This window comes from Mytilus edulis, chromosome 5, assembly GCF_963676685.1.
Source record: "Mytilus edulis chromosome 5, xbMytEdul2.2, whole genome shotgun sequence".
In the NCBI taxonomy this organism is placed as follows: Eukaryota; Metazoa; Mollusca; class Bivalvia; order Mytilida; family Mytilidae; genus Mytilus; species Mytilus edulis.
The window spans coordinates 95,567,084-95,577,626 of NC_092348.1; the positions used below are offsets into that span (position 1 = coordinate 95,567,084).

Consider the following 10,543-nt stretch of genomic DNA (forward strand, 5'->3'; position numbering starts at 1 on the left):
TGAGAAAATAACAAGGAAGCCATCGAACTACCTATGGAGATTATCCTAACTTGTTACTCACTTCTTTCATGTTCATGTGGGATAGAAGTCCCTTCTCCAGTTCTCTTCCTTGTGTATCCATTCTTCGTTAAACCGCCTAAATCACCAGCCGATATCTGTTTCCGGTATTTGATACCCTGGTATATTTTTTTTAACGCCAGGTGTTCAAAATTTCGAGCGATTTGAACACTGATTGAACATGTAATGTTAATAAACTGAACGGATCATGAAATAAGATAAACATCGACATATTTTTATTACGATATTATCATAGCAGGCCTAATTGATATGCATTATTTTGTCACTTATAAATTAAACTAGTAATAATAATAAAATAAGTTCATAAACTATACATATATCATGTATATGCCAGCTTGGAAGTTTAATATTTCCCAATTACTAAAATATTAGTAAAAAATTCACAAGATCATCATCCTGCGTATACATTCATATATTTTAAAGAATTTCTTTTTGAATTTGCCAATTAGAAGGATAGAAAATCGTACAAACGACTGTCTTCTTTTTTTAGATCAGAATTTGAACACTGGTGTTCACTGTGTCTGAACACACATGTTAGTAGTTTTAACACAAACGTTAAAACTTTGAACACGTCTCTAAGCATTAACATATGACGTTAAAATATTGAACATTCGGTGTACAAATTTTGAACGCGTCCGGACGCGTCAGGCGTTAGGTATATTTACAGTGTACCCAACATTACTTGATTGATTACAGAAGCTGCCCATGGGAACATCCAATGCAGATTGTTGACCAGTCAATCCCTGCAACAAAATAAAACATGACCATATAAACAAGTTTGATCAACTGTGTATCATCGGCGTTGGAATTAGGTACTAGAACTGGGGTTATGCGGGGTTTCAAGGAAGGATAATTGACATAACTGTACGGGGTACTGTTGCCTTGTTCGGTAATGCCGATTTCTTAAAGATAAATAAATCCCAGTTCCTAAGTCAAGGATACACAGCAGTTGCGGATTCAGGGGGGGGGCATAGATGGCGTACGCCCCCTTTATTTGTACTTTTTCCCCCTTTTTACGTGATTTTAGCAAAAAAAAAACCAATTTCTCCTCGCTCCGCTCGCCAACAAAATATAGTCTGCGCCCCTTTCTAAATTCCTGGATCCAATTCTGTAACCATATCGTTTTAATATACGTAGTATATATAAATATATATATATTGTGACGTTTTTGACAAATAGCAGTGCCTGGATTTTTATTGATATTGTCTACATAGTTTTCTCTATATTTCTGCCAACCGTACTTTGTATTTTATTAAAGCAGTTAATGTGTGTATTCTGTTTCATTATTACCTATATATTGTTTAATCGTTTTAATATTGTATGTTCCAGAACGATAGAAAACGTCTGTTTTCTTACCGGCATCTTTTGATTAATTGTACGTTACTTTCACTTTCATTGTTACCGGAAGTCACGAGTATTATTATAAATATAGTGACCCTAGAAATCGTATAAGAATATGTAGACTGTCCTGAACATGTTGTAGTTATATTTTTGTATGTTTTTCAAATTACGGACACATGTTAGAGTATTTTATGTAAAGTTTATTTAGAAGAGAGCTTTATTTCGATTATTGTAATAAGTTCTTATGAACTATTTTTGCACCGACGTTGCGCACCTTTTCGTAGTTATTGGGCTGTATCGACGTCATTTGATCAGACGTTAAGTGCAAAGATATGTACCTTATAAGGAAGTCTCCTTATTAGGTCATTGATTTCATCCCATATTTGGAATATTTCTCACGCGAAATAACAACACTAGCGTAAGATTTATAGTATTTTACGTCAGTTCCAGCTTGTCCCTGCCGCCGGTTAGCAGCTTTATTTACTTTCTCATAAATTTCAAGGTACAGTTGTCTTTCTAAAGCAGAAGTTTTAATATCTTTTAAGTTCCAGAATATTGCAATATTTATGCAATATAATTATTTATGCAGTTCATTTAATTGTTCCAGTTTCCAGTTTTTAACGGAGGCAGAAATTTAATAGTTTTAAAGAGAATAAAGTTTGATAATGAATTTTAACTTTAAATAGGAGAAAGGTGCGTAAAGTCGGCAATAGTGTCCGTTTGTTTTAAATAGTCAGGGTTGTTGTTAAGGGGTTAGGAACATTGTGACTTATTTATTTGCGTAGTATTTTACTTGTATTTACATAGAGAGTTGCTGATAGTATCTGTGTTTGTTGAATGCTGATTTTGGTGTAGCTGTTTTAAAGAATTCTCTGTTTGTCTAATCTATACGAAATATTGTTAATTATTGATCGCTGCTTTAAGAGATTTATATCTGTCCATTCTTGTTCCTGTTGTTATTTATATTATGTCTGGTGAATAAAACTTGTTATACATTTGAAGCGACTTTGTGTTTACATTCAGAACATCAAACTAAGACTGATCTGATACTTAATTACAATACATATAAAAATACCATCGTTTTACACACACACATAAAAAGGAGACCGTTTGCCGACCTAGAAACTATATTTGTGTGATATGCAGTATGCAGTAGCGGTAGCAGTAGTAATTCTGAGCATTCATATTTCCTGTTTATTTCTTTTGGTTTGTTGTTGGTGTCTGTCTGGTCTGTTGGTTGGTTTGGTTTGGTTGGTTAGAAAGGTTCTCTCACCGGTTAGCGAAAACGTTACATTTGGCGTCGTCGACAGGATTCTACAGTTTCAAAGTGGAATTAAAAGATCCTTTATAAATATGTTGTTCATTTTTATTTTTATGATTTAATTGGTGAGAGGGCAGTGACAGTGCGGTAGAGAGATGACTAGCAGAACACCTCAGCGGCTTTAACGTTATACCGGTGCTGGTGGTAGGGACGACTGGAACTCAACCCCTCTCATGAGATTAAGGGGATATTCAATTAAGGGACAATGCAGACTTACGTCAGATATTTAAATGCTGAGCGAGGAGTTTAGGGTAGAGACAGATGGTTCGGACTCTGTGGATATTCTATATCCGCCTTCACATCCTAGGCAGGTGCAGGGGCGGAGTAATCGCGAACTGGCGGCATCGGGCAACAAGGGGCTACACCACATTAGTAGTACTGATCTTTGGACCCTACTCAGATCAGGGTTGTGCTAATGCTGCTGAGGGGTCCACAGAGGAGTTCCAGTAACCCGGGAGTGTACCTGGGCCTGTGCATCCAAGGGGTGAGACTTCGACCGCGCTTCTGCAGGAGCCGGCGGGGCTACGGGGCAGGTACCAGATTTTGTCAGATAGTGGCAGTGAAATTTACATCAGTGCCGAATTGTGAACCTCCTCCTCATTTTAATGAATATAACCACTTTAACAATAATTTCTCATAGAAAAGTAATAAATTTTATAATGTTTTCTATTTTTATATGCTCAGGCGGCAAGTATTCCTCCTACTTGTGTGATCGATACAGGATCTACTATATTAATTGTAACTCTTGGAAATTTCATCAGATTCCTGAGACAGATAGACCTGAATTTACAAGTCGGTGAAACATGACCGATAGTAGTATTTTCCGCCCCTGGGAAATGCTGAATTTATTTTTGATATTGGTTTTAAATTATAAAACATGAGATGACTGTGACTGATATTGAGTCACAAGTAATATTAAGATTTGATTTTTATATTATTTTGTCCAATCATAACTGTAGTTTAGACTTGGAAAGGGAAGTTTTACCTGTGGGAAGCAAGTCAATTAAGTCAAATAGCGAATGTGCAGAGCAGTAAGTTTGCAGAATCTGAGTTGCTGAATATGTGTTTGTTCCAGCGGATTCTGAACATGATTGTCATTAAATCTTTTTAAGAGACAGATTCATTTATTAATTGTCTCGTTCTCATGGAACAAGGTCTCTTGTTGGCTTGTACTATTTTTATATAGCTTAATCGAAAAAAGGTTTTTGTTCCTCTAAGACTTATTGATATATAAGTTAGCAAGTTTTACAGAAAATAATGTGCTGGCAGCCGTGTACGAGTATGTAGGTTCTATTTACTCTCACGAGGATGATATAAATAAAATTTGTTATTTTGCCGATGTTCCGTCTGTATACTGTTTAGTTCCTGTCATGTATGTATATTGTTCAGTTCCTGGCATTTCTCTCGTGTCGACTGTATCCTGTTTTGTTCCTGTCATCTCTAGTGCCGACTGTATCCTGTTTAGTTCCTGTCATGTCTCCCGTTTGGTCTGTATCTTGCTCACCTGTACGTGTGATATTGGTGTTGGTTGTATGCCAAGCTTACAATTATCTAGTAACATTTGGTAAGATAGCAACGATAGGTAGTACGTTTTTTAAATGGTATTTTTAAAATAGATGTTTAGAATTTAGAATTCAAATGTTTTTCTTTTAAGTATAGTTCATATTATAAAAATGTAATTGTTTAAGTATTAACTTTATATCCAAATTTGAAAATATGCAAGTGGAACAGTATAGGTACATGTAATATTTTATTTGTATACTAGTACATCATGTTTAATGTATGTAAGTCAGTCACAAGAACTTTCAAGATCTCGTCTACATAAATAATCCTGATCACCGGCAACGAAGAAGATATTTAGTGGACTCTCTAGTAGTGATATGTTATCATGAAACCACTATGGACTTAATGTATACTAGTATTATATGTCTCTGTGTATACCTATTATTTATTGTTCGGAATTGTAAAACTAAATTTAAAACAGGGGAGGGAATAAGAAAGAAAATTGTAGTTTACATGTATATGGGTTGTTAAAATGATTACGGGTAAATGTGTGGGTATAATTTATTTTGGACACCATTACAACTTTAAAGCTCAAATAGTGTTGTTTTATTATCTATAATGGATATTGTCATTTAATAGTTATAAGTACTAATAATAATGTATGTATAACTTGGAACCACTTGTCTATGTGAAATCAGGTAGCGACAGTTACCGTATTTGGTTGTGTATAACCCGCGGTCGGGGCGACCTCTGTTTGTAAGGAGGGGGTAATGTGACGTTTTTGACAAATAGCAGTGCCTGGATTTTTATTGATATTGTCTACATAGTTTTCTCTATATTTCTGCCAACCGTACTTTGTATTTTATTAAAGCAGTTAATTAATGTGTGTATTCTGTTTCATTATTACCTATATATTGTTTAATCGTTTTAATATTGTATGTTCCAGAACGATAGAAAACGTCTGTTTTCTTACCGGCATCTTTTGATTAATTGTACGTTACTTTCACTTTCATTGTTACCGGAAGTCACGAGTATTATTATAAATATAGTGACCCTAGAAATCGTATAAGAATATGTAGACTGTCCTGAACATGTTGTAGTTATATTTTTGTATGTTTTTCAAATTACGGACACATGTTAGAGTATTTTATGTAAAGTTTATTTAGAAGAGAGCTTTATTTCGATTATTGTAATAAGTTCTTATGAACTATTTTTGCACCGACGTTGCGCACCTTTTCGTAGTTATTGGGCTGTATCGACGTCATTTGATCAGACGTTAAGTGCAAAGATATGTACCTTATAAGGAAGTCTCCTTATTAGGTCATTGATTTCATCCCATATTTGGAATATTTCTCACGCGAAATAACAACACTAGCGTAAGATTTATAGTATTTTACGTCAGTTCCAGCTTGTCCCTGCCGCCGGTTAGCAGCTTTATTTACTTTCTCATAAATTTCAAGGTACAGTTGTCTTTCTAAAGCAGAAGTTTTAATATCTTTTAAGTTCCAGAATATTGCAATATTTATGCAATATAATTATTTATGCAGTTCATTTAATTGTTCCAGTTTCCAGTTTTTAACGGAGGCAGAAATTTAATAGTTTTAAAGAGAATAAAGTTTGATAATGAATTTTAACTTTAAATAGGAGAAAGGTGCGTAAAGTCGGCAATAGTGTCCGTTTGTTTTAAATAGTCAGGGTTGTTGTTAAGGGGTTAGGAACATTGTGACTTATTTATTTGCGTAGTATTTTACTTGTATTTACATAGAGAGTTGCTGATAGTATCTGTGTTTGTTGAATGCTGATTTTGGTGTAGCTGTTTTAAAGAATTCTCTGTTTGTCTAATCTATACGAAATATTGTTAATTATTGATCGCTGCTTTAAGAGATTTATATCTGTCCATTCTTGTTCCTGTTGTTATTTATATTATGTCTGGTGAATAAAACTTGTTATACATTTGAAGCGACTTTGTGTTTACATTCAGAACATCAAACTAAGACTGATCTGATACTTAATTACAATACATATAAAAATACCATCGTTTTACACACACACATAAAAAGGAGACCGTTTGCCGACCTAGAAACTATATTTGTGTGATATGCAGTATGCAGTAGCGGTAGCAGTAGTAATTCTGAGCATTCATATTTCCTGTTTATTTCTTTTGGTTTGTTGTTGGTGTCTGTCTGGTCTGTTGGTTGGTTTGGTTTGGTTGGTTAGAAAGGTTCTCTCACCGGTTAGCGAAAACGTTACAATATATATGACCGGACGCATGACGATTTCAAAATGCAGCAATTACCTGAGAGTAATTACAACACGAGGCATCCAAAATATGCAGGTGAACTAAAGAAATGTGTATTTCGAAACATGTTCTGACCTTTCAGTCTTAACACAATACTAGTACTAGTAAATAATATGTGAATAATATACCTACAGTTGCTGAAGACGTTGTTTATCACGGCTGCGTAGCTCCTTACTTTCATTTTGAAATCTGTCCAATAGATCCATACTCTCTCTTTTAAACCTGAAAGCAAAAATTTGATATAAATTCATTTAAAAAGTGAGAATCAATATCATATTAATGTAAAATATAGCTATAATGAATTATTTTTGATACATCTCATTCTTTTGAGAAAGTGTGAGGAAAATAATTGAAAACGAATCATACTGAAGTTTGATAAACACCAATCTTTACATATAATATTTTTGCAAAGTTTCATGAAAATCTCTCAATAACTTCAAAGTTTCATTTCAAAACGGCTTAACTTAAAAACGAAGTTTTCGATATATCTTAACATTAAACTTGTAAAAGCTCTCTGTTTAGTGCTCAACAATTGAGCAAAGTTTCAATAAAAATTATGGATTTGTTCTTAAATGACTGCTTGGTAACAGTCGATGACGGACGGACAGATGGACAAGCGGACGAAAGAGCAGACAGACAGGCAATACGCAGACGAACGGACACTCAACCAAACGTTGTTTACGAAGGGTATTACACAATGCCTTGCGACTTCGTGTGGCGGGGTATAAAAACTAATGTCATTACCATAGCGTATCATCGGACACAGGATGTTGGTACCAGGCTTAAACGATTTGTATGTTGTTCAATTTTAAAGCTGCTACAGTACATCAAAAAGTTGTTGCACTGCACCGTGGAGTTATGTTTTTCCTCCTAAAAAATCAAAATAGACCCTCTGCTCGATGATACACGATTTTTATATAGCGTATTCGGCCGTGTATAGTACACATTCATCAAGTAACAAAACTAACATACAAAAGCATAGCATACCTCCCCCACAATCTGTCGTCATTACCTGGAAGAATGCTGACCATCCAATGTCCCCAGTTCTGCCTTTCGGGTGTCATGTCCGCGTGACTAGCCAGCTTAGCCTGCACTTGTTTCTGTAATTCAGAAGACTGTTTTATTGCTTCCTGGATGTCTTTTTCAACTGGAGATTGCATCTTCTGGTATTTCTTTTTCATTTTTGTTGTAACTATAGGAGAGGGAATATCTATTGTGCTGGACGTCTCCTCAAGATTACATTGCGATCTAAAGAAAAAAAAACGATGAAAGTTGTATTTTTTGTTCTAAACAATACAAAAAGACACCCTATCTCTACTACTACGGTGGGTTTTGAACGACCTTGACTGGCTTGACACCCTATCTCATAACAAGAAAACAAGAAATGCCGGAAGCACAATCAATCCGATACAATTACTTTTAACTGAAAAGTATTTACAAATGTAAGTGTGATGGACGGACGGACGGACGGACCAAAACATTATAATAAGTCCTGATGTGAAGATATAGTTTCAATTTAACTAATTATACAAAGAAGTAAATGGTTACTGACCTTCTTTCATCGTCTTCTTGACTTTCCTCTTCGTCCTCATGTTCACTGGGAGAATCGACGCAAGCATCTGTTCCGTATTTTGCCTTGAGTTTCTCTTTCAGCTGAAATATTCAGACATAATCGGAACATTATTTATGTATTCGTACAAGATATATCGAGATAAAGTCAAACGTTTGAAATGAAACAGCTGTAAAATGAATTTCGTAGAACCAGAACATTAAGTATCATTTAGAAAAAGAGAAAAGGTACGGGAATTCAACAAAGGAAATAACAATAAAAGGTAAAAAAAGTGAACTGAAATATTAAGTAATAGAAAACTGTATTGCACACGTTTATTCCTCCTCTGGTTTCTATTCTGGCAATATGTGGACACAAGAAGCCAAATTTTTCTTTGATCCATTTGTCTCTTTGAGTATCATCTTTTCTGCCTGAACCAGATTTATTGCCTTCTCGTGTCAGTCTTCCGAGCTGAGATCTCATTGACTCAACCCATGTTCTGAGAGTCTTCCAATCCTCTACCCCTAGCTCATTAGCTTTTGCTTGCCATCGTGTATTTTTGAGAGCAGTATCTTTGTACTGATAATGAGCTGAAAGAGAAGAAAAAAATCGGTCACATTGATTTTTAAATATAAAGACCATGCTGTAAGTTTATCTATGTCTACTGGTGGGGTTAACATCTTTTGACATTTATTCTCCGTATTAATATTTTAAATTATAGCAAATAAATACATGTACCTTTGTTGTATAGAGGTTCGTTTTCTCTATACCAATCTGCCAACTCATCCTGCTTTTCTTGTGGTATTTCTAATGGCTTGCTTCTTTTGCGCTTCTCTATATTGGTATTAGCTGGCTATTCAGTATCACTATTTTGTGTTTGCTCATTTGTTTCTTGTGTATTAGTTGTTTCAGTCTCAGGCGCCACACTAACTATGCGGCCTCTGCCACGCCCACCACGACCCCTTCCTCTGCCTCTGGTCCTCATCAGAACGGTCTGGTTTGAAACACACTAAAAGATAAATCAAATACCGGTAAGAGGAAAATTGGATTTAAAACGGACAATGTGCAACGTAGAATATTTCAAAAGAGCAATTATTATAAAAGGGAAAGCATTGACAATGTTCTAACCAAAGCTTTAAATGTTTTTTCATGGTTCATGTATCCACTCAACAAAAATCTTATCTGAAAGAAAAAACAATAAAATCTTTCTTTTGAGTACAAAAAATCTAAATTTTTTGACCATAAAATGGAAACAAAATAATTTAATTACAATGACAGATGTATTAATAATTATAAAGTGTACCTCTATTAATGTCTCCAGATTTGTTTTAGTTACTCTGCTCCCTCTTTGCATCTCTGTCCTTTCTAAATTTTATTGAATAATGATGCCGTTTCATGATAAGTGATCACAGCGTAGTGACACGTGATACTGCGTGCAATAAACTTGCTAAATCGTAGGAAATCGTGCAAAAGCGTACTTGAACCGATTTAGAAACGTACTAAACCCTAGTAATACGTAGTGAAACGTAGTAAACCGTAGTAAAACGTAGTTTATACGTACTGAAGCGTATTAAAACCTAGTAGAACGTACCCCTTGTAGTTATAAAAAAACCTAGCAAATCGTAACAAAACGAAACAATACGTAGAAGAACGTATCAAAACGTGGCGTAAACCTAGTTAAACGTACGGACCGTTAAAAATGACAAAAAAATGCCATGAAACGTAGCATTTCTACACGTACTAAAACCTAGCTGTCGAAACGTGACAGTGTGACTGAGGCTTTAAAGGCCGTACCTTGACCTATAATTGTTTACTTTTATAAATTGTTATTTGGATGGAGAGTTGTCTCATTAGCACTCATACCACATCTTCCTATATCTATTAAGAACACCTTCAATCCAACATTATCTGCACAAGAAAATGTCTGTACAAAGTCAGGAATATGACAGTTGTTATCCATTCGTTTGATGTGTTCGAGATTTTGATTTGATTTTTTGAATTTTCCTTAGAGTTCAGTATTTTTGTTATTTTACTTTTTTATGAACTTGAAATTAAGTACATCGCCGAAAGAAGAAAATCTGCTCCATATTTTGATTTTTACCTCGATATTGACCTCAAACGAGAATGTAAGACAAAATGTGATAATTTCAAGTTCCCATTTCTCAGCAGTAAAACACCTTCTGCTCAATCGGATGGCGTTTATATATCCCAGTTAATACATGCATCACACTATACGCATTCATTAACATAGATGTGCTCCTTACACATAAAATGCTCCACATCACGAATATTGGTTGACCGAAATGATATGTCCAAGTCCAAATTCATTTCAGGCATGTTTTTTGCGTTTTTTGGTATTTACATGCCAGTGCAGTCGATCGTCTGATCTGTAATTTTTACATTTTATGTCCTATTCACGATAGTGTCAATTGGCTGATTGAATTCGCGCGTT

The 10,543-nt window shown here is 34.9% G+C and overlaps 1 protein-coding gene across 1 annotated transcript; it reads right to left on the reverse strand.

Annotated features, from left to right (window-relative positions):
• Nucleotides 1-6,670: 6,670 nt before the first annotated feature.
• Nucleotides 6,671-8,801, reverse strand: LOC139525327 (uncharacterized). The gene is made up of 4 exons (XM_071320532.1): nt 8,425-8,801; nt 8,095-8,195; nt 7,530-7,790; nt 6,671-6,764 (listed from the first exon to the last, which is right to left on the reverse strand). Exons 1-4 carry the CDS (start codon nt 8,731-8,733, stop codon nt 6,671-6,673), a joined length of 765 nt encoding a protein of 254 aa, XP_071176633.1. The 5' UTR covers nt 8,734-8,801.
• Nucleotides 8,802-10,543: the final 1,742 nt, after the last annotated feature.